This window comes from Branchiostoma lanceolatum, chromosome 7, assembly GCF_035083965.1.
Source record: "Branchiostoma lanceolatum isolate klBraLanc5 chromosome 7, klBraLanc5.hap2, whole genome shotgun sequence".
Classification (NCBI taxonomy): domain Eukaryota; kingdom Metazoa; phylum Chordata; class Leptocardii; order Amphioxiformes; family Branchiostomatidae; genus Branchiostoma; species Branchiostoma lanceolatum.
In genome coordinates this window covers 8,322,954-8,348,852 of record NC_089728.1, presented here as the reverse complement: position 1 = coordinate 8,348,852, position 25,899 = coordinate 8,322,954, and the positions used below count along the sequence as shown (strand labels likewise).

Here is a 25,899-nt window from a genome sequence, read left to right as displayed (position 1 = left end):
TTTCGGCGTCTCCCTTGAGGCCTTGTCATTGGTATATATGTAGATAAGGTAACGTTATCAATTATAGTCCAATTGATTCAAAACGCCATTACTCTGGTCCCAGTGTTGTGCACTTAGTTGCATACACACATACACTATGAATGTCATAGTGCAGCTTTGATTGCTGTTCTCAAAATATTGATATAATAAGTAACTGAATTACTTTGTCCTATGAAATATGCCCTTTTGAATGCCTTCCCGGCCAGCAACAAGCAAAATATGTAATAGTAAAACTGTCCTGTCCTGTCCTTTCAAACACAAAATCAGTTGTCTATCTTCATTAGCGTCTTCCCTTTATTTCTGTCTGCTTTATTTGTTCCGGGCATTTGTGTCGTAACAAGCCCGTGCGCGCGCTGATGTCATCCATTAAATTTACTTTGGTCCCCCTAGCAGCTTGTCCAGGAACTACAGGGGCGTTATTGCGAAAATCTTCCAAGGAGAATAACTGAAAAGAGGAACGTTGGATTTCCATGATATTTGGTAGATAATAGGACTGTCAATATAGCGACATGTGTAAGTAAGATAAAGGTGTTTATGACCAAGCATACATTATGTAAATGTGTAAGTCATTTGCATAAACAGAATAGTTCATGGAGATATGAGGTCTACGAACTCTTGTTTATATCTGAAGTTCGGTGAGGGCTCTGTTGAATTTCAGGTTTCAGAGAGCGCACTGGGCTACGGCACTGCAACCAACGAACGAACTTAATCCATATGTAATTTAAACTGTAGGTTTGCCCTTACATGACGGCATATTTTGAAGGTAGATCTTCAAACAGCTTCGATTTCAATCATAATGTTTTCTGAGAGAATTCTGACTGACTTGAAACCAACCCGCCTGTACTGTTGTTGAAATAAAATAAATCAGGCAACAGTTGTTTCTTGTCAATTTCTAGGTGTTTGCTGCCGTTCTAGCTAATGCACTTAACGTTACCACTTGCACTGAATGTTGAATCCTTCCTCCTGTCGTGCCGACAGAGACGGTCGGAAAACAAACAAGAGCTTTTCAAAAAAGCTGGCGTTTCGGCTACGTTTATGAGTGTGAATTGTCTTTTCCCTTTACTTGAAGTAAAATCTGCCAGAGAAAGTCACTCAAGGGCTGTTCAGTCTATAAGAAAAATTGTCATTTTGGGAAATTAGTACTGTTTTAATAGGGAAATGAGTACTGTTTTAATAGAGAAAGGCAGATTGGGGAAAGCAATTTTGAAGTTACGTCACTTAACTTAAGTGCTTTTGAAAAAGCTGGTCTTGGCCTACAACTTGTACTTATTTGTAAAATGTATAATACGCTCATTATAAAAGCTATCAATGTAATTATGTACATGGCACGCAATAAAACATAAAATTTGAAAAAGCACCATTGAATCATCAGCACTATGGTAATTAAGTGAAATAGAAGTTCATAACAGCTAAGGTTCTATCTAAAATGACTACCAAATGTCAAACAAATCAACAGCTACCTCATCCGTATTATTCTGGTTTCCGCATTTACAACATTTCTTCCTTATTTTCCTGGGTAATTTTGCTAAAATTCATGAAAATTCCCATAGTTTTGTGCCGAGCGGCGCCACTTTCCACGTCCGTGTTGTCTGAATGAAGTCGATACTGAACAATGGAGCATTTGCTACTGTAACAAAGGATCGCTGTTTTGCAAACAACATCAAGAGCCTCTGTTTACATCGGGGATAGAAGTTTAGTGGCGAGTGTTTTGCAAGAATCATCTTACCGCGCATAGGAGCCGCTGCACGGTATTTTCCATTACAATGAACAGAAAAATTCGAATGCCGGGTTTGGAATCTATGAAGTCCTGTTCATAAGACAAAGGCCTTGTATATATTAAATGAATATTTAAAAATAACAAATATAAAATATTTCTTTATTTATTAATGAAAAAATGATATTCATAAATATGATATTGATAGATTAATATAATATCAATATATATTTTTGATATTCAATATCTAAAAAGAAAAAAAAAATCCATGCACGGACACGAACCCGGATCTTCTGGGTCCGAAGTGCTTCGCGTTGCCAGATGGGCCAAGCTGCGGTACGTGACCCGTCACTCTGTACGTAATGCTCTAACCTCACTATATGGTATCATTTATGCCGATTTTTGGTCGTTTTCTTGACGAAATCATTTTTTTTCTTCTGCAATCTTGTGGAATAGATGTAATATGGTCATTTTTCAGGATATCAAAGTCCGAAACCACAATGCAATGATATTTCCGAACAGTTGTAGCAGTTACATGCGGTCGCCCTCCTGTGTGTCATGCAAATGTAGCATGCCTGCCTTTTCGTGCTCCCTTGCCATATAAGGCAACGGCTATACAAGGATTTGGGAACGTATTGCCATATAAGGTCTTATTGTGTGCGACACAGTGTTGAACCAAGCTTCCCTGCTTCCTGCCTGCCTGCAAGGTAAAAGCCAGGACATTGCGTTCCGGCGCGAAGGCGCCGAAACGCAAAAATTAGGACGAACAAGTATCATGCAAATTTCAGAATGTAACGTTAAACACAGTTCATTAATGACCCAGAAACTTGCGGAAGATTTCTTTCACGGAAAACGTTTCGTGTAGGATAGTGTGTGATTTTCTGCGGAACCCACTCGGGTTCTGCGAAAGTTGTACAAAGTTATGTGGATCATGGAACATACTTTACATTAATTTCTGGGGAACGCACCGAGCATTTCTGCGGGACGTTACCCACTCTTCTGCGGTACCGCACCGCCGAGCTCTGCAGGACGTCTCGCGAAACTTGATGCGTATTTCGTGCGCCTTATATGCGTGTGTGTCTGACTGCATGCGCTGCAATCATACACGGACATACATGAAACTATTAGACTTGCAGTCGTATTTGTGTGAATAATTTGCTTTTTGTTTTAAATCGCACAGCGGCACCAACTGTCCTTTATGTGTATGTGTATGTGTATGCGTATGTGTGTTTGTGTGTGTGTGTCTGTCTGTCTGTCTGTCTGTCAACGTTATAAATCACAATCCGACCATGTTGTCGAAAGTTACAAGCGTATTCATTTTTTAACATACCTAAAACAGTATCACAAGCCGTAATTGACCTGAGCAAGAGCGGCTACTTGGAATATTGCCTTCATATTTAGTAGGTGGATAGGTCTTGGTGAGACAGCTGATAGTACCACTTCGGCGTCGGGGATGGGAATAGTGACTGTGTGGTACTCACAGCTACTTCAGCTACGTAATAAAACAGCAATATTCTGAGAGAAATTCGACAACAGCACCCCAAAAAAGATGTTTAGACATCAAGATGTGAAGTTTTAACGTTGTTTGGCTACCTTTGAAGAATAATGATGACAAAATCGCCGCAATAACCGTTGAAGGGAAAATCTACGCTGCACCTGTCAAGGACGTGTAACCCTCGCGGGACGGGGAACAGTAAAGCCTCTACCAGGGGGTACCAGGCTCTGCGGGTTTCTGGAAAGTAGAAGAAATTGGCCAAATAGTGAGCCAATTGCGGGTTTCTGGGAAAGTAGTAGAAATTGGCCAAATGGTGAGCCAATTGCGACCCACCTATTGACCTCTCTTTTGTTAAATTTCTGCTATTTTCCCAGCGGTAAGCGGATCCTGGCAGAGGTTAGGAACAGTAGACGCACGATAAGTAGTGTGTGTTTGTCACATTTGCCTAACTAGTCTAGTCGATATGTGGGGCAGTCCTGTACACATCCCATTTAATTAGGTGTGAAGTGAACGAGGTGCTAATTAGGCCCCCGTGGAGTTAATCCTCGACCGCTTTTTAGCGTTCGATTGCTGCTTTCAGAAGTCGATAGCTGTTACAAAAATTCGATTGCTGTTTTGAAAACACGATTGCTACTTCAGAAGTCGATTGCTGTTACAAAAATTCGATGCTGTTTTGAAAACACGATTGCTCCTTCAGAAGTCGATTGCTGTTACAAAAACTCGATTGCTACTTCATACTCGTCTGACGATTGTTTCAACAAATCGATTGCTGTTTTAAAATGCGACTCGATGTAGGCACTCGGTTTCGATGCAAAGTTGCTGCGATATGTAAAGGTAGCGATGTCGGTTGCGTCGTTTCGTTAGCGACCGTCGCGGACATCGCATGCCAAATCGCGGTCGATATCCAAACGAAACGATGGCAATGACATCGACTCGACTTTTGACCTATCGTTGTGCACCCTTGTTATCGAACAAAAGAAAAGACTAGTAAGGCCGCCTACTTTACATTAGCCTCAGATGCTTTACCAGTTCGATTCGACAGAGTCGTCTTAAAATCGATGCACGTATCATCTAGAGAATCTGGCTTTCGGCAGCTTCGATATGCTGTTGTAGTTTATGCTGTTGTAGTTGCCAACAGGAATTGCCGCACCAACCGCGAATCGATCCCCTTGATTTGGGAAGACGTTTCTGCTAGTAACGATACACATGGTGATCAGCGAGCTGTAGGAGGCATCTATCTGACGGCTGGCAAACATTTTGCGAGGTGAGCTACTTGTCCATTTTAGCAGAACTTTGACGTATCCTTTCGCAATCTAAATGCATTTTTCTAGTTAAGAAGTGTTACTTAGTGGTTCTTGGTCGGGCGTGGTCACGTTCACATGTTTGCTACATGTCCAGCCCCATCTTAGGCTTTAATATCTTGTTCAATCGAGTTTGATTTTTTACAAACGTCGAACATTAAGAACGAGAAAGTGCTATTCATCGTGGAAGACATACGATTTCGTTACGTACCGAAATTACTTCCTGTCTGGTACATAATGTGCTCGGTACATTACCGGTGCATTGCCAGTCAGTTTGTTCATCCCAAACCTATCCATTTGCTTGAGTAACTGTTTTCTTGCATTCTTATAAAGTTTTTAGCCTGTAGTTGTTGTCAGAACACTGAGTTAACCCGACTGGAAACAAATCACAGTTAAAATCAATTCTTTATCCACGAAATCATTACTACCGATTGGATTGCCCGGTGTTCTGCTCAGTAGCCTTGCGTGCAGTGTGTTCACACTTCATGCCCTCGTATTGGCAGTTCGCATGCACGAAAATAGGGAAGCGTAGTAAAGTGCGATATCGGCAATCAGTTTGTTGTGAGAGGCTACTTAGAGACGCTAGATGTATTCTGTTTGATTTCGTTCTTGGTGACATAGACGTACAATACTCAGTGCCATTGAAACAGATCAAAAAGAATCTATCCAACAAGTCCGCACTGTGGATCGAATTGCTTAATAATTGAATACTAGCAATTGGAATTGACAACCACCTTAAAGAGCGAGGTTTAACGTAATCATTGGAAGTATCTCATTTATGTATGCGAGCCTCGATCGTTTTCTACTATTGATACCACCTTGTATGAGGAATACGAAAAGACTTGAGAGTAGATGACCTATCACTGTGGCCGAACACACAATACATGGTAGCTTCTGTAGCAAAGATATATACATTTTCTTTACGCGAAATGTGATATGCGCATTTCTTTGGAATTGATGTACACGTACATGGCAATCTGGACCGTGTACAAGTAGAAACGTTTATCTTCGTATATTTTCTATCTTTTCTTCATCATCTGATACCTTTTGGCACTGACGTGCTAAGCGTATATTCTTCATTGTACACCTTCTGCGTCCTATAGCCTATTCAGTACCAACCAGTTTCGTAAAAAGCTGAATCAGTCACTTCGAATAGTGTTCCTAAACAATCACGATGTCAATCAACATAAGCCATCCAATTTCACCAGTGTTAAAAGGATTACTTTATCGTAAACGTAATCCCCCGTTTGCCAGCACAGCATTAGGCTAATTACATATTGTTCTGAACATCTGCAAATCAATTGAAATTTGTGCCTGATCTGGAAAACTAAAGCCAGTAGCTAAGCTCATGAGTAATTGGTGATTTTAGATTGAACAGATTACTGACCCTGTTTCGGTCCCAAAGTTGTTAAGAATGAGAAATGCTATTTCTCGCGGAAGACATCCGATTCAGTTACGTACCAAAATTACTTCCTGTCTGGTACATAATGTTCCCGGTGCATTACCGGCTATACATCAAGCAAAAAGGGTATATCAAATCAGTTTACAATTGTATTGCTGCATACAGAAAAGTTCAAGAAAGCGATATTACAGTTGGGCGCTCTGCAATGGGACATCTATCACCGTGGATAAGAACTACAGCACAAAGGCGTCATGTCGTAACAGATACCTCGGCTCGTATATATCCCTGCGATATTCATGTTTTTCTGCCCTTGTGTAGGTCAGAGGCTCCCGATTGATGTATAGTCGCATCTCTTCTTAATGAGGGAGAGACAAAACACCTGATGCTCCAAGCAGGTCATAGTGGTCACTCGTGGAGACTTGTTACTGATAGTCGTATAGAATGTCTCAGGGGAAGAGAAGAAAACATTGCCTCTTATTCATTCCAGGGTCGATCCATTAATCAAAGATGGTGAAGTGGACTCTGATGAGGACCCAGTCACTATGCACACGTATGACCATTACCGCAGTACAATGAACAGGAAACGTATTTTCAAACGACGAGGACCGTCCGATAGCTTTATGTCCCTAATCGGTCATTCTGCCGTTTGTGACAATACTTTGTAGGACATCGATAAGTAACACGGGGCGTGTAAGTCAGTATTACGGAATAGTGAACATGTTCTACTGCAAAACGATGACCACGACTATTTATATTAGAAAGAGTAGACATACAGGGCCGGATAATTGTTTAATCTAAAGCGTCCCTCGTCTCTTTACGTAAATCCTTGTGACACAGTATTTGGGGTCTCTCCATGATTAAAATATCGATCACACTAACGGTCTGGACATCCAATTTTGAGGATTGCAAAACCTGTCCTGTGTCACTTACCATATTCATGTCACGTCTAATGTGCAAAGGTCAATACGTTTATAAGGATTCATGATGATCTGATGACCTAGAGACATGCAAATTTGAATTAACCCACTCGCAAGGTCACCCTAAATCACCTCGCTTTGTCGGAGGCATAGACTGCTGTAGTCCACGGCACTTCATTGTCCTAGTTTACACTGTCATCTTTGTGCACATGTCTCTTCATATCAACTAAAAAAGCGTGTCAGTTCTTGCATCAGTTGACTTACGGCCGGTCACATTCGTCGTAGGTCGCCGTACGATTTCGATGTCGTAGGATTTTCAAGCAGGCTGTTACTGAAGCGACCATCGAAAAGGATCTAAGACAGCCTTTTGGTAACAATAAAGCTGAATTTTGCAAGACATATGCACGATTATCTCAAGAATGCCCTAAGTTAATTAGCGATCATACTACGATCATGAATGTGACCACGCCCTTGGGGAGAATCAATCAAATTCCATCTTAATTTCTCCACGTTTACAGATAGAAAGAAAATTACTCTCCTCTTAACATCACAAAACCCACACATTACAGAAAAAGTGGGATAATTTGTCTTCCACTGTCTCGGAAAAAGAAGTCGAACCCAATAAGTTAGAATCTAGTGTCAGTAGTTAAACTAGAGTTGTCACATGCTATATTGTTTATTTTTCTTTTCATGTTACATGTGCTTGCAATAAGCCTATGGGCGAGGATTTGCAATACACTTTCATCAAAAATATTCTCTCCTTCATTAGGAGAGAAGAAGGCCTTACACGTAGAATGGACCACGAGTAGGGATGTGTTGCCTTTTCTAACATGAAGTTTTGGTGATGACAGAAATCATGACAATGTCCTGTCTCCTTTCTCACATCGCTACAACTTAAATTAGATCAAGAACAAAGACATTTTACCGAGTTGAACTTGTCAGGTCTGGGAAGATTAAGGATCTGTTTACGATTATGGCCCTGGAAAAGTTAGACAGGTAGGTCGGGATTATCTTTTTTATTTTAGATTTCCCTTGAAGTGATCCAACAAAAACAGTTGACAAACACAAGTACACCAATAAACTACCAGAGTTACAATGTTTACTACATATTCTTACGTCAAATGTTCAAAGCCTTAATTTGTAAGAAAATTTGCAAGACTGCTTAGAATTCTCTTTTGAAATTTTCACCACTCAGATGTCAGATCGAAAATTTCATGTCCCTTGTCAGCGGTCGACAGAAGATGCTAGGGTCGGTCGGGTAACTGAAGCACAGCATGTTTCATTGGCCTCACCACCGTGTTTACTGTGATTGGGACGCATCATCACCTTCATATTTATCCTTGTCACTTCCCCCATTAGATTACAATCGATTCGTCATGCCTTTATGACATTCAGCGTTATCTATAATTGGGAACTAACAGGTTTGATGACACAGAGCTATTTAGGTAATAGACGGGCCTAATCGAAATGAAATTACTCACACTTTGACACGTACACAAGTGTCATGATCTGGCCCTGGATCTAGGCCTGCAATCTCACAAAAGCTACATTCCAGCAAAAGTCAGTTTGCAGTAGCTGTTGATTTTGTTGATAGCAAAATTGTATGGGGCTCATTTGATTTATGTTCATTTGGTATATGAAGGATTTGATATTGCAAGCAAAGCAGTTGCTGTATATAGATGTCTTGTAGCAGTCCCATGATGGAGTTTATACTTATATCACAAAGCATATTTGGATATGATGTGATGTTTTGGTCATCGTTGACGACAACGGACGAACAACATAGTATATTACGCACCAGTGTTTTCACATGCAAAACCAGTGTTTTCATTTCTGTAACTTCTTTGTTTAATTACAGACAGGAAATGTACATTTAATGAACCCCAAGTAGCATTATATATATACATTTTGCTGCTTTCTTTTTATTATTCTAAAGTGTGTTCGTCTTTGCATAATGTAAAGTGACACATGCAATTACTGCTGTTTTCTCGACCGCACCATCCAATATATTGCTTTGTTGCTATTGCTTGTTGTTCAAATTGCTTGTTGCTATCTAGGCCAACTTTTTGGCTCACGTGCACACATCATTATAAAATGCCACTATTTTCCACTGGATTCAATTTCGTAATGGTGTTTTTGTTGTAATGGATTGTAATGTCAGATGCCTGATGACCTCGGTCTTGGTTATACCTAGTAAAGTCTTAGGTTACACCCGTCGGGGAAGCAATCGAAGCTTGCTCCAAAAAGATGTAGTTATAAGAAAGAAACTTTCAGCCAGGAATGAAACATAAGCGAAATGAAAGTGGCTTATAGAATCATGTGTGCGAGCTTGAGTTCGGATGTGTGGTATAGCTGATAACACCAGCATATAACAAACCCGCTGACAAGGAAATCATCCTATCATCCATCTAAGAAGTTAAACCCTGATATTGAAAACATGCATGATAAATGAATATTAATGGAACCATTAAAGCGAGTAAGTACGTACTGTACGTCAGCTATTTGAAAATGAAACGCTAAATTCAGGTATCACCGACTTACTGGGCTTTGGCTGACTGAAATACAAAATTAGCTGATCAAATGCCGTATGTCACGCATCCATATGCAATGAAAGTATCATTCCATTGAAATATTGAAATCACTGAAACAACATAGAACTTTCAAATGCGCACTTACTCTTAAATGTTCACTTCGTATTTCATTGATAAATGTTTCTAGGTAGCTCGAGTCGTTTAAATCATGTGTAAAGTTATCTAGCTCTTAGCATTGGCAGAATTTGTACATTCCAGCGACTACAATCAATATGTCTGAAGCAAAGTTGAACTGTACCTTACCCAAATTTTAGATGAATGTCATTGTCAATGTTAGAGGGTCCATTGTGTTTTTGTTGATTTATGTTGCAAATTATGTATAGGATTATAAACCGCGTCACAATGTTGCAGATGACATGACATGAAAAACGATGGCGCGCGGAAGCTTTCATTTAATTTAATAGATACTGCATGATTTAAGACTGATAATGCTTAACTTATTAGCTTTCCACTGGCTGCACCACAGCGGGAACAATTTGGGAATTAGCGTACTAATTAGTGAAGAGATGTTATCGATCCAGTCCTGTCGTCTCTTGTGATGAATCTTGAGATTATCGTAAATGTGACACATGATGTATGCATGTAACTGGAGATTACTCCTCAATACTGTACACCGTGAAGACGAACACACACTTATTCTTATCTTTATTAAATATGGTATAAGACTGTATTCTCTGTCTGCAAGGAGTGCTTCTCCTCGCTTAATTGTGTCTGTTGCAGCAATGTTATCTGTCATCACTAATTATAGTTATTGGGTGTTCTCCAGAGCTTAGGTGGTCTGGTTATGCATGTCATTCACATAATGTAGCAACAGCAATGAAGTTTGTGTGTCGTCCTTTGCGAAGAAGCTTTAAGGATACAACTGCCACACATGGGAATGCTAGGGTAGCTCTAGGCAAAACTGACTCCTATTCGATTGAAATGACGGGTTGACTTTGGATGGATTTGTATCGTCAGAATGACTCATCGCATCTCTTCTTTTTTGTAACATTGCAAGTGATGACTACACTTTTCATCAGGCGTCTGAACTCCAATGTTATTTATACCCTCGTAATAGATTACCACTGTGTTACGTTGACATATCATATATTGCTGCATGGATATTATTCTTATACCTATTATATGATAACAATAGGGCTATTGTAAACTCGCACAAAGCGGCTTACATTGAAGACAATTATGCTGTTTCGGCAGCGATTAGTCATGTTCGCAAACGTCAACTGCAGTTAAGCGAACGTCAACTGCAGTTAAGCGAAGACAATACCAGTTACACAATAAAGCGTCTATGTTTGCACAACATAAAAAACTTACATTGATTACCCGTGACATCTGAAGAGAAACGAATTGGATTTCCACGTAGGAAGCCCGATGCTGATTCGCCACGTTTCTAGAAAGAACCATGCCGTACTTCTACATGAATTCACTGTGATATCAATATCATTTCGGAATCAGAAAAACCAAGGGGTTTAAAAACAACATCATTGTGTCGCGGTAAGTGATGAAATAGAATATTGTGTAATTATATGAATGTAAGCGCGTACGTACAGCAAATCAGTAGTGACAATAATGAATTATCGGTGTTTGTAGTTGTCCTATCTAATTTGTGTTGTTGATATGCGGAAACGATGTTCAAGTTTATTTGATTCCTCACATATTCAATTATCTCGTACACGCATACATATACAACATACACGTCTACATCAGTACATGCGATGATGATTTTAATGAGCTGCAACACCCAGATCATTGTAGTTGCTACAAGAACACCTGATAACATGCAGCTATTTTTCTGTCGTAGATATTTCTATGTATACATAATCATAAGTATGGAAAATTTTACATATAAGAATGACTTCAGAAAGGTGAAAATGATTGTGATCAATATGGAACAAAGTAGCTTTATTTATTTATTTGTGCATTATGGTGGTTATTGTAGATTGTTAAGGGTAATTTTTGGCATCAGAAAAGCTCTGTCCCTGCATACTTGACTACAGTGTATTTATTTATTTGAGCTTCATAGAAAGACGTCTTTGAGGTGCCGGCAACAGGAACACAGGACGTTCCTACACACGACCGGCACCTCCATATGCAAATGAAATCATACAACTGATAAAAGATTATGTCATCAACCAGCATAATAGATAACTAAATATAATAATTAACAAAACGTTGCTAAAATATAGAAATGACATTAATACAATTACAACTACAGCTACGCCAAATGTTGCCATGCCCGTATGAATACACATGTTAATGCGAATTCGTGAAGAGTAATAAATTGTGGCAGAACTCGTTGTATGTCATAAAAATCAAGCAACGACTCCTTCGGGGATACCGTAACGACAGCAATCACCGATGACAGCTTTTCCCTCTGTGGTCTCATAACATCATGTTTAATCAGTATACACCAACATTTTAGATTTATCTTGACTTTGACGAATTTCACATTTAACGCGAACCTTCATCAAGAAGACGTGATGCTTCTTAGATTGGTGCCGTCACTGGTTGATAGCCTGCATGATGTATGAGTCAGTTCTTCTAGTTTCTCAGCTGACTGATGGAACCACAGACCCATAATACACCGCCGTATCACGTACTATGCAGATGGCCACTTGGGGGCATTAAAGTCGTTAAGCTGAGTTTAAAAATCGTTTTGTTTCCGAGGCACGCCAAAGATCTTTATATGATCTAACCATTGCGATGGGTAGAGGGCGTCAGGGAGTGCACGGGATCGCTTTATTCCACGTACTTGTGGTAGAGCACGTGTTACTTAACGATTACATCGTCAATCACGGTTATGTGTCTATGTTAAAGTGCAAGGGATATTAATGCTTATGGTTATTGCAAATGGCTATACTGAGACCTAATGTCTGATATTAAGTGTAGCTTTTATAAATGATTCACTAGTTATTGCACTGAAGCTTGGCAACCCCATCATCCTCAAGCTTAAGTTGTTTTGGTCACAGTGAAGAGAACAAAATAATTTCCACATAGAATAACAAACCACGACGTAGATTATGACAAATTATTTATAAAACGTTTTCAAACAGCTTGGAAACTGATACCTCTGGTGCAGAATACCATCTTGTGGAGTTCATCGTCCGGAAATGATTTATCAGCGTCCTTAAGAGATTAATCCTGGGGAGACAATATGGCTCATCAGTGGCACTTTTGCACTCCCTGATTAACGTCCCCTGTGAATCATTAAGTTCCAAGTTTTTACACTGTGCACGTAGAAATTATAGGTACTTTAATTGGGTGTAGCTTTTAATCCACCATTCAGTTGAGAATTAAAGTAGATTATAGTAACGTCGCTACACGAAAATACGAAGGATCAAAGAGACAGTAAAAAGTTGCTTACTGAGTGCTGTCTCGGCAACATTTTCCCTGAAGTCTATCAACTATCAGTGACTCTGATGACGAAATTTGCAGTGAAGTTTCTCGCCCCGAAATTGTGCTGCAACTGCATTAATAATGTAAGAGGGTCACCCCGCATTCACTGGTACATGGTCCAAAGAGCTCGCGTTACTATGGAATTTCCAGTCTGCTGTAACGCCTTTGTATCCGATTTTGCTAACTGACGTGGCGTGATAGAAGAACAAGGTGACTTGGTTCAGACACATTGATAAGCGGGTGTGTCTGAATAATGTCGCGATTTTCACAGCTTTGCGATGATGTGGTGGGTCTCAGGCTGCTCCCAAGACACACTTTGTGAGCCTCACTTAAATAGTAGTTTCTACTACTTGCAATTGTTGACTACTTGTACAGATTTTATGATTTCGGTGTGATTTTTTTCTGGGTTGGTGTATGTCCACAGTTATTTGAGTGACAGCTAGTGAGTGGGAAGATGACCGAAAAGATTCATTTCATTTGTTTATGTGTACAGAAAAAAAATACAATCAGGCAGCAAGCCTGTTTTTCAGATATCCCTGATATTAAAAACTAAAAACACAACTAGCACTAATTACGTAGGTTAGAGCTGCCGAGCGGCAGGAAGTACAGAAAGAACAGATCAGAGATGGAAAAACTAGTCGATAATCAGAATGACAGTCCAGGTCATAGAAGACGCTACTAATTTACATGGAGGTACTGTTTTTGGTCTGTCTGTTTGTCTGTTTTTCCGCAATTATATATTTTCTACATGTGTAGTGCCGATGGGTCCAAATTTTGATACATACATGTAGGGTGCACACATCCTCACTTTGCACATGTTGGTTGGGCTTGTTTTATGTTTTGGGTAAGTTCAATTTTTGACTTGGCTATTGCAGTTCACCTTTGATTCAGGTTTTATGTGTGTACTTTGTAAGATGCTCACAAAGCCATTAGACTAGCGCGCATCCCAGAGGGTAATCGGCATTGCAGTCGACCTGGCACACCTCCACTGAAAAGGTGACGTCATAAAGGCAGCAGAAAACTCTTACATATATTTTATGTAGCGCTTATATAAAGACACTTGGTATTCTCCAAGGAGATCTTCAACGTCAGTGATCATTGACTGAACTTATTGACAGAATCCCCTTGACGTCAGTTAAAGTAGGCTCTCTAAAACAGACCTTCGCCCGTCTGCAAAGCCCTCAACCTCCCTCCTCTCCATAGAGAAGTCATTGACCGACACAAATGTAACGGCTAAAGGGCGGTTGCCTCCTGAATACACTGGGCAATCACGGGGAAGGAGGTTAATTAAAATCGTTGCCCTTTTTGGAATTTTCTTCGCTTATCAGAAAGGTCGGAGATGATGTCATAGACATTGGGGAGCAGTGAAATTCGAAGGATAATGTGGATAGGCATAAATCAGAACTGGATGGCAAGTGCTACGATTTCAATTCAATTTCATCGTAAAACCAACTAGCAGAAGTACAGTACAATATGTATATACCTGAATTGTGTTAATGTTTTGAAAAAATCATTTAGAAAATACTAGAACATAACTAAATGCATATATAAATGTATATTGTCCTCCGTTTCTATTATTTGCAAGGCGTCTGCAAAAACAGTTCGTGAATGAAGCGTAAGGTTCTTGCATCACAGAATCAATATGAAAAGGTGCTCTGTCAAATAATCAAACCCCCATGCATGATTACCGCTTCGCAATTTAATCAGCAGGTCTATTAGAGTAAAGTTGCTTCTACCGAACCAACTATCTACAGAATGAAATATGGTGGTTTGCATTAATTATGCAAATAAGGAATTTATTTGCATAATTGGTATCTGTTGATGATCCACTTTCCATAACTACATACGTTACATACGTTGGATGTGGGCTTGAATAAAGTCTTAAACAGAGACTATGCGGCTATAGCGTCTTTTCTGAAGATACGGCGTGAGTGTGTACGGTTGGCTTGAGGTTGCCCACTACTACTACCTACATACGTTACATGTATAATGGAAAACACTGCAAATATAGATTTTCCTCATTAGCTATGCAAATTAAGTCCCAATTAGCATAATTTGCACTTCATTGTTTATATCTCTATCTAAGCTACCTGCATACTAAATATCATGGAAATCCGTTGTTCCTTTGTTCATTTGTTCTCCTTAGAAGATTTTCACAAAACGCCCCTGCAGTTCCTAGAGGAAGCTCCTAGGGGACCCAAACCTACTCCACTTCTTCATTACATCACAAGCTATCTGCCACCCAAAAATCAAGACCACAGCACGTCCAGGTGAAAAGATACAAAAATTGAAGTTCTGCTGCAGTACCAAGGTCACATACCAGGGGGTCCAAAATCGATCTTGAACTTCGGCTTCACAACACCTGCCCACGTGGGCACGTATGTGCACATATCAAATATCATCGTAATCCATCAAGAGGTTCTTGAGTTATGCTGACTACAGTAGTGCGGAAACACAAACAGACAGACAGACAAACAAACACACACACACACAGACACACCCAAAACTATATCTCCATTTTTCATGGAGATAAAAATGTACCCTGCTATGGAGAATTCATACATCGGAATTTTGTCATATTTTTGCTCTATTTTGGGTTTTTCATGATCTCCACATGTTATATAGATACAGATACAGGTAATATAATCAGCTGCTGCCGCGCCGCGTGCTTACAACGCAGGTGTGTTACGCCTAAGGACGGTTATAGCGGCTAAACAGATACAGGCAAAGGTCTTAATCATTAATGGGAGGATGTAATTAAAACACGCCCTGAAAACGCAATTAACGATGCAAAGATTAAGGATTTGCGTTGCCCGCGTGGTAGCCTGTATTTACACAAGCCCTCGGCCGGAGGTTACTGACCCCCAGCCCAAGTAGGGGGATGGCGGTTGGAGGCCGGCTGGCCACTAGGAGCGCGATTCGTCAGGCTACCCGCGTTGTATCTGACACCGTTCACAGGCGTAGGAAATGAGACTATCTGTAGTAGGTGGGGCTCAGACTTGCTCCACAGATTGCTTACTACTCTTTGTAATCGGGTTAAATTAAACACCCTGTGATTTCAACATCGATTCAAAGAAATCAGTATATTTTGCAAAGAAGCAAATTCATATGAAGTTGTCCGCGTCTCATACATATTCAGTTAACTACGCTGGATGCTGGCGTCAGTACAGGCAGTTCTGCTAATCTCCAAGGTAAACAAACAGAACAAGGATGTCAACATCAATAGTTCACGGTGTTTTGGTTTATGGGCACATAATTCATATCACTGGACATCGAATGTCAAAATGACGCCTTGTTCATCATTTCCCTGTCAGGGGAATGGTAGCAACAGGCAATACCTCGGTCCTTATTAGATAGAATTTCCTGAGGGGTCGATGTCTTGGATCGATGACCTATACATACAGAGAGGGAAAAATCCTCAAGCACAAAATCTGCCCAGCCTGTCCCACACTGCACAATAACTGTGGCGCAGTCACGTGATATTCAAATTTTTGTGTCGTCAAATACGGTGTCACTTTAGTGTGGCTATGATTATGTGGAGGGAATTAAGCCGCCACATATTTACCGCAACCTGGGCCTCTTTATAGAACGACAGAACAAGCATTTTCCATTTGAGAAATGCATCACTGTCGCATGATGGCAGGAAAATAGATGTCACAGTGTCCTGGCCCAAATCCGCAACCAATTTGACTAAAAGGTAAAAAGGGTCTCGAGAAAGGTTTGTCATCAATTTCAGTTGACTGAAGGAGGAAAGAAAGTCTTTGAAATAATAAGCGGTTGGTGTTTGGTGTTTGTAGAGACATGGCACTTATATCATCTACATCTTACCACGCCTTATATCAAGAACCGCCAAGAATGTCATAATCCACACAAGCGCTATGCTCTCTAACGATAATCATGCAGCTCAGTTCTAAACCGCCGTCAAGCTCATTTGCATGATTATGCACCCACCCACTCGAAGGGAGTAGTTGATCCCGGCAGGCCATTCGAAAGAGGAAATGATAGCAAGACAGGTGCTCCGGACCACGCATGTTCCCGTAACTCATACAGTAGTCACAAGATAAGGGGATGTAGTTACCAAGCTGAATCAACGCCCGTATAGCTAATTTCAGCGACGTGTTTTGACGGGCTTTTGTCTTTCTTCCGCCTCCCTCTTCTGTGTGTTACCTTTTGCAACATAAGGGATGCTGGCCGTCCGACCGTCCGACGAGTTCCGTGGAATTTTCCTATCGGGCATCTTCTGAAGATAAGCACTCCTCATTGTTCAGCACCATGGACGGAGACATCCGGGCTGCCTTGCCAATCCTTGCTGCTTTGCTTTCCATTCACACCAGGACTTCCGAACAGTACCAGGCCGAGAATAACAACAGAACGTAAGTGAGAAAAGCCTTATTCGACTAATATAACAATAACGTGGCGTTTGGTGCTCTTACAGTATGCGTGTCGTTCAAAATTCTTTCTCAACTTTGTTACCGGCAATAGTGGTTGGGAAAGGGATATCTATATGGCACATCATCTTTATTCAACAGTTTCCGCCACCACCACTACCACCCCCATTAGAAGGTTAATCAGTACGCAACAAAGATGACTTCATCTGGCCAAGAAGGCTAGTTGTCCTCAAACCCGGACTATTTGGTACCCATCAGCAGCAGCCTGTTCTGATGGTCTACAAAGACAAGAATGAATTTCAAACCGGTATCTGTCGCTCAAGGCTCTTGAGCCTTGCAGATACCGGATGGCTATTTTCCACATTTTAGCTCTTGATTTTAACAGTACTCTCAACACGTCTCCATTCTTCTAGAAATTACATCAGATACATGCCAACGATACCGCCCTTTCCGGGAGCTAATCGCACAATGGGTTACAACCCGACCATGGGGCCATCGTCACTACAGAACAATATCGAGGAGCCAATGTTTTACCTGCCGGAAGGCTATTTTTACTGGTTGAGGCCTAACTGGGAAGGTATGTGACTTTACCACAAATTATTGTCTCCTTTGGCAAGTTTTCATGTATGAGCATACATTTTATGTGTTTTTTAGGTCATGATGTACGTAGTGGATTGAATCTGTCCTTCCTTATTGCCATCTCCAGCTTGTAAATGATTCAGTTTTCCGGCTATTTGTGTGACAATGTCTTTCCAATGCTATAAACTTCCATATCTCACGTCGTCACTTTGTAAGGCATAGAGACGTCGCGTCTTTCAAACATAGAGACCTGTATTCAATCCACTTGAGAGAGGATGTTAATAAGTGCTTTATTTTCATGTCTAGGTATCTTTTGTGCTGTTTTGTTTTTATACATTTTATACCTTTATAGATTGCCTTTGTGATCAGATTTTGAATTGCCACATCACAACCCACCTGAAGGAAGTAGATTGTACAATTTGACAATCAGCCAATAAGTCGTCTAGACTTTTGGCATTCACCCTAATGTGCCTTACCATATGTCGACTACACGCAGCCTGTAATGTATGTTTCAAAGCGGGTCTAAACTAATTATATGGACGCCACTTATTTCCACTAGCACATCACTTTAAAAGTTGCCATATTGGCCTATGATGTGCCTCCTCTTCTAATGATGCTAAGGCCGGTTATAAGCGGAGTTGATTGAGTTGCAGGGCGCGTTTTTGTGAGAATCTGCAGGTTTAGAGCAACATCATGGTAATGGATCTAGTTTGAGACATGCATACGTTTATAAAGAGAAACTACACTTAAAGAGCGAGGCTGTTGCAACAGAGCTTGAAAAAAACTGATCTTTTTGCATACAGATCACAGATACATAAGAAAGATCACTGACAGCTTGGATTTTTTATGTTCGTTGCTGCTGGGGAGGCGTCGTCGGCCACATTAAGCGATGGTCCACATCTATCAAGCAACTTCACAATTATCTTCACTCCTTGACAAAACCATATTTCTATCAAGCAACTTCACAATTATCGTCACTCCTTGACAAAACCATATTTGATGGCGACATACATATTTGTCCAAAACACACCACGAAAAAACGCAGTGAAGGCATTAAAGGACCCTCTCCACCTCCCACGCTTGTCTACAGAGTTAACGATCCCCCCATACACATGTACAAGGTTCCGCGTCTGAAGGGGCCCCAAAAGATCGGGTCCAGAAATATGTCGGTTGTACCGTGAAGTCGTATATCATAGGGCGGAACCGGACTTGCTGTCTACAGGAACGGCACTGGCCTTGGTGGTTAATTGACCGATCTAGGGTCATATTGGTCATGGCCTCTCTGCTGCTCTTGTGTTTGATTTGCCAATATAAGTTCAGTGAAATATACCCTACAACACATGGGTACCGGTCTTGCTAGCTTCACCCAACAGAACAGGGAGCTAAACATCTTGATGTGAAGCATTTCCTACCTAGCTTTTCTCGCGTCATATACTTGGCTTGGCCATAAAACCTAGCCATTACTGATATGCGAGATTCATTTGCAAAACAAGTAGAAATTACAGTGCAAAAACCTGCCGACCCTAGCCTTTTTTTGGAGTCGACCACGTCAAGGGAAATAGGAAAACGTTGTAGAATCATTTTCCAACATGTTCTGCTGCAGTAGACAAACTCATACAAACAAACCCCCCAAACCTAGGCCCCCTTTATGTTGACATCATCTTAAATCCATGTTGACGGCCAAAATCTAAATAAAAAGAAAATCCCTACATACAGAACCTATTTTTCAGGACCGTAATCAGGAACACAACATTAAGTCTTTTAGGGGGTTAAACGAAGCCTCTTATTTCTTATTCACATTCATGCCAAGTCCCCTACCGTCCCCTGAAACACGAACACAGCGGACAGCACCAACGCAACGTGGTCAGTTCTGCTAAAGCTGCAAGATTAAAGACTTTGGTTGTTCACTAACACGCCTAGGTTTAGGGTAATCCCTGCTGAACTGAAAACGTGACCTACTCTACCACGAAATGATATTGAATTTGGACCGTTGCCATTGGGGGGATGATGGTGATTTCAATCATATCATGTTAATTATGATATTGCTTCATCCGGAATCGTGTGAATTGAAGCAAGTAATTGCTAAGACCCCCACTCCACTAGACGGCCATCTCGAAACGACCTCGCTGCGACTTGAATTGGATTGTGCAACCCTTCACTTCATAATTTAGATATCGTGCAAAATGCACAAGTATGACTGAAAAGACAACAGAACACATATAGCGTAATAGTAAGAAAGTTTGTTACTATATTTGAGATTCGTTGATTGCTTTGTCAAATCGCTCGGTCGCAGCAACGTTACCGCCGTAGTGGAATGGGCCGGTATCGGTGTAACTAGACGACGAACCCATAACTTTAAAAAAAGAATACATGCATCTTTTGTGGACATACCTACCAGTAATGTCGTTAAGTCGTTGTGTCTTTGGAGATTCTCTATAACTGAGAATGCTTAAGACTAAAGCAGTGCTGAATCAGTGATCTAGCCACAAAATGGAGTTTTTTTAACAGCTAGAACTTTAGTTCACCATACTGAACAAGAAAGAAAACGATATAATGAATGAGTTGGTTAACTTCAACAGCGGTAGATATATTTTTTTATCACAGAGTTGATTTTATTCTCGGCAGGTTTAGTTTATGTAATAATATTGATCTGTAAGATCACACAGGAACTGAGTTAATCCTCCACGGAAATTAGGTGGACGGACGACACCGCAGCCAGGTTTAACCTTTCTCTTGCCACCACATTGGAACGCCCCATGCCCACTTCAGGGCTTTTCACTGCTACTACCACATCAGTATGTCTGAGACATAGCGTAAAATACACAGCTTTCAGGGTGGGCTCTAAATATTGGCCTGTAAATCAGCCCATGGCACCACATGGTCCGTAGCTGTAGACAACACTTAAGTGGTATTTATGAAGGGACACCCTCGCGAATGCAGAACAGCATGAACTTGAAGGGTTGTTGGTCGAAATCGTAGAGATCATGGTAGAACTAGCATACCTTTAATCACAGTTCATTTGTATATGGGTTCATGATCATGAGATAGGTGCGTCAGAAATACAATAAAGGTGTCTGTATATTTATATATATATATATATATATATATATCATATGCAAAAACCTCGAAAATGTCCGAAACACATATCTTTGAATCTGTTTCGGAATTGTGCCTGCATGACCCCAATAATCTACAAGCATCGACGCAGGTGCTAACCAGACATGGCAATTTCACCTAAAGCTAATGCAATTGTCTCAAAGTCATATGCAATGCTTTCACAACTTTGAACTTGAGATCTATGTGTATACCATGTCTGATTGAAAACGTGACACTCCACCAAACTTCCTTAATACGATTCGTGCCTGTCCATCCAAAACCGACTCTCTCACTGTCTCACTGTCTTACTTACTTACTTACTTACTTACTAGGAGATAGCAGACAGTGTGAACGCTTTGATGGTCCAATGAGGACACCGTGTGTGATAGTATGAATCATGAGGCGATTAGCCGTTCAGGCAATCCAGCAACTCGGAATGCTATCTACTGCAACAAAGGAAGAATGCATTGATAGAAACTACAGATAGCAACTTCAATGGTGAAATTTCTTTAAGTAATGCTGCCTTCCCCTTTCTATCCTGAAGTAATCTTTCAAGCAGATCTCTACGGGGGCACAACGGTATCCAGCCGGCTGGGTATAGTTTGGCAGCCTGGATACTTTCTGTCCCCCTAGAGTTCACGTTTGGAGATTAATCCTGTAATAAATGGCTTTTGGCCAATACAGAATCGTGCTATACATCTATACATATGTATATATTTACCCTAACGTACGTTTTCAATGTAGTTTACGCCACAGTACAGCACATTCAAGCCCATTAAATGACGTTGTTATCTATGATTCCAGGGACCTAGGAAGTCATTTGGATTATCTATTTCGCATACTGTGTTCCAATCATGTTCATCGTGTGACGCAACATACGAACAATTTATTGGGGAATGCCGTGGGTCTCGTTACCAACAGATCTGCCTCAGTTTGTGACTATATGTTAGTGTTTTTCTCTTTGAAGATGGTAAAATGCCGTGCAAAGATGCCATATGTGTTAATGTTTTGAGTTTAATTACGGCAACGACATTCAAAGTGGTTGTCGAATATTCCAAACTGTGTAAATGGCTCGATATGTATGTCTAGCCGGGCACAGGGACCATGTCGACACCAGTTAGCGAACTCTTCAGCTTTTAGTTGTCTTCAGTGGTAGTGGTGAAAACATTATCATCCATCAGAGCTTGGGTACAAAATCATCAATACCGTCTGTGGGAAGGAGTCGCCTCACACTACCCGGAAACTTCACCTCATCCTACTCACAGCACGAATCAGTCAGGGTCTGGCCAGAGGCCAGTCACAGCCACTGGATCCCAGCAGCTTGGCGCATCACCTCCATCAGCCTCGTTTTTTCTTAATCCTCTCCTCCCATTCCTCTTACGATCTTCCGATTGAACCTCTTCTTCACTCCACTGGGCAATTTTGCACCCCTTGAGTAAGCTTTCTACTGGATGCTGCGATTGCCGAGCGACCACTGAGTGACCAAACATTTAACAGGCCACTTCACGAATTTCAGAGATGAGGAACGATTCTTTTTTTACGTTTTATATGTTTTGTTGTCATTTGAATGAAACTTAAACATCGTGCATCGTGTTCCAGTTATAAAATCGAGGGTCACACAAGTCCAATTTTGGTCGCGTAATGGTCATTCAGTGATTGCCGTCTCCTGGAAATGGGGTGTTTAACTCCTTTAAGGCAATCTTTCTCCTCACCTAGACTATTACCCTCTATGAGACAGAATTCATTGTCTCTCGTCTTGTGTAATACTGCATATGACCTTGTCCCCGGTTTTGCGACCTTGACTTCCCTTACCCACAATGCTTGCGCAGCTGTGCCCTGCTGATTTGCAGTTCTTCTAAAGAACATCATTAGTAGACCACACTCATCCAGGCATGCCGGTCAGAGGCCATGTCAGCTATTGACTCTGGTATCAGATCACCCTCTGTGTCCTCAAGCAGCCTCTGTGTATGCATGACAGATAACCTGTCTTATTTCCTGGGAGCCTCCGTCCATAGGCATGGTTCTCTGAAGAACGGAAAACAGCACTTGTATTTTACGTATTTTGTATGGTGCAAAGTATATAGCATAGTACACGTAAAATGTGATGAGAAGTGGTCAACAAAACTACTGCCTTCTCTTTTCAATATAGTGTAACAGTGCACGTTTTAGTTTGGATTCTTTGGATTCCCTTTATGAACATTGTGGTGTGTCAGTAAAATACCACAATCATAGTATAATCATCTAGTTGAAATGCAAAGCATATTTTTCATCAGAAAATGAACACACCGAAGAGTTCCATCTCCTAAGTTATTTTGCCCACCGGAACCTCAGTCAAACTAGCAAGCGTATAACGAGTCATTAATAACGCAGTCTGCATTGTAAATCATCATCCACCGGTGCAAGATCCAGCACATTTAATCAGATCTAATTTGGTTGCTTTTTGTTCCTTTCCAAAGAGCTGGCATAACTCACCTTCATTTGATAATCTTAAGGCTATTCATCACTTCCGTGGGAGGATGTCGTTTTCTATGAGCCCAATTGGGGTCAGGAATGACGCTTTTCCGATGTTGGTTTGCAGGTGCTAATAGCTGACGGTTCTGTCTGTTCAACGGTCTAAGCACGTTTGGCCTTCCGAGCTTCTGCTTTATGATTTGACGTGAAACGTTGACAGCCCGTCACTGGAGTGAAAAGTTAAGGCGTTTTCATGGAGTTTCGGGTGACCTGGAAACTAGGAGTTATTCTTGGTGGGGGTAATTACGCTACATTATCAATCATTGTCATCCATGTCCCCGTTTCACCAAATCATCATTAGCATACCTATACAGGAAGGTGTCATGGGAAATTTTGCCTCTCAAGAGATACGATGATTTTTGCCAATATATAACGCACAATTGGATTTCTCATCAGAGGCCCAGAATAGATTACTTCACTGAGGTGCTATGAAATTGCAGTAGTTACGGGTGGTTTGATATCATCTTATGTAGTGCACATGGCAATAATACAAATGGTTATTTTGTCCACTATCCAGAGTGTCCGCAAAGACACGGCTGTCAAGTCAATCAAAGAGGCAGATACTGGTTTTACGTCCAATTTAACAGGGCCTGATGTGCCTGCAGAAGATTCTCATAACATCCCTTGCTTAATAAGCGAAGTGTCTTTCTTATTTCATCCCTAGGGATACCATACATGTTCAATAGAGCTCTAAAGATCCTCCAGGCTTCGTACCAGGACAATCTATGTGCACCGTGATTTGCTCGCCCCAATCAATGCCAGGTACATCTTAGTGACACGCATCATCAAGAGTAAGGTCATAGAAAGGCTAGAGATAGGTTACGTGTAGACACATATGGGGAGCCTCTATTGCCAAGGTGGGTTGGTAAGAAAGCTATATTCTAGAGTAAACATAGTGTTATTTCGTGAGCGCATTTTACGTATCTTTCTTCAATACGATAGAATAGGAAATGGATTCAACATATGTACTTCTGTCAATGCTTGGTTTGGCTATATCCTCGGTCAAGGTAAATTGCATGATGTCATGTCATTTTAAAGGGCAGTTTTGTAGGGTCACCTCACAATCCGACATGGCTCCCTGAACGAAGTGAAAAGGGTAATTGAATGTTGCATATTTTGCTTACACCTTGTGTACAATCTTCACACTCCAGTACAATAGTGTAATCGTAGGTGCTTAGGGCACCAGATGGGCACCTCGACCTCCTCTCAGACGAAGGGCATTTTCGCTTCAAAAACCATGCATGAAGACAAACACCAGATGGCGTTGTACCCTTAATGATAATTTAGCTTTGGTCGACCTCATGGAATAACACATTGCAAAATACCGCTGCATGCAACTTCTGGTCTTGTAACTTCTTTACACAACTTGACAACGAAAGGTTGCCGATTGAGGATGCGACCGCTGAGCAACCAAAGATTTAACAGTCCGCTCCATGAATTTCATCTTGTATTGTGTTTCAAATAAGTTGAAACCAGATCCCATTTACGTCTTTGTACGGCAACTCAGCCATCGCGGTCTACTGGAAAGGGGGCCATAGTTGACATTTTCCTTTTATTATCTTGTTACCCAGTTTGGTTTCAATCACTTCTGAGCGCTACGAGATAGCTCTAAGTCCCTTTGCTAATCACATGAAGCCGCCATACCTGCCAGCATGCCCTCACTCAACATACTGCTCAAAGACTGAAGATATCGCTCGGGCACTACTTTAACCTTTGAAGTCATATCTGCATTTTCCATCACAAAGGAACGGTCTTTTATCACTATGATAGACAGGAGCTTTAGTTTGCATTACCCAACCGTCTACCCCGGCGTGCGGCAGTTGACGGTGGCATATATACGAGTGGGTGGAAATGAGACGATTGTCGGCACAGCACAGCAAAGACACAAATTATCCGATTCGTAATGGTACATGGCTGGAATAATTGGCCTTTCTGCTGTTTGCAGTAAATCTGTGTTGACGGATCCCGCGACGTGCTTGCGCACCATAGCAATCTAAAGAAGGTTGTCCCCAAGCAATTCACGGTGAAAACATATTTTACTATAGCATTGTAGCCCTTATGTCAAAGAATCCTATCATTTGACCTGGACGCGTTTGGCCTTTTCAAGGACTCTTCGTTAAATTGAAGCAGTCCTCCCTAGACACAGATAAAGTCAAGCAATATCGTTGTTTTACTAAAGTGATTCCGTTGGGAAATATTGCATTTTACCGACGCCAAATAATGGCCTTCAACTTTTACTGCTGTAATTGCCAAAGCTGCACTGTAGAGTTCCTTGTATTGGTTTTGGAAAGTCAAGGTTATTGGAAGTTAATCTTGGTACACCGTAAACACATCATTGTCGCCCGGCGGCTCTAGTATATACTTTCTTAATATGTGCATAATATACGATCATTAAAGCGCCATATTTAATCATAGCAACACAATTTTATCTGAGTATTATAATTCGTTTTATAATTGCTAAGTTTGTCCCAGA

General features: G+C 41.0%; 1 protein-coding gene across 2 annotated transcripts in view; it reads left to right on the top strand.

Annotated features, from left to right (window-relative positions):
- The first annotated feature begins 4,370 nt into the window (after positions 1-4,370).
- The window catches only part of LOC136439009 (glycine receptor subunit alphaZ1-like), a 37,396-nt gene continuing 15,867 nt past the window's right edge, over positions 4,371-25,899 (top strand). The window contains exons 1-3 of one of the 2 annotated variants that reach the window (XM_066434106.1): positions 4,371-4,512; positions 17,035-17,225; positions 17,654-17,817. In XM_066434106.1, coding sequence (XP_066290203.1) covers positions 17,125-17,225; positions 17,654-17,817 — 265 coding nt within the window. In that variant the 5' untranslated portion in view covers positions 4,371-4,512; positions 17,035-17,124. Of the gene's footprint in view, positions 4,513-16,771; positions 17,226-17,653; positions 17,818-25,899 lie in introns of those variants that run through there. The other variant, XM_066434104.1, reaches the window with a different exon arrangement.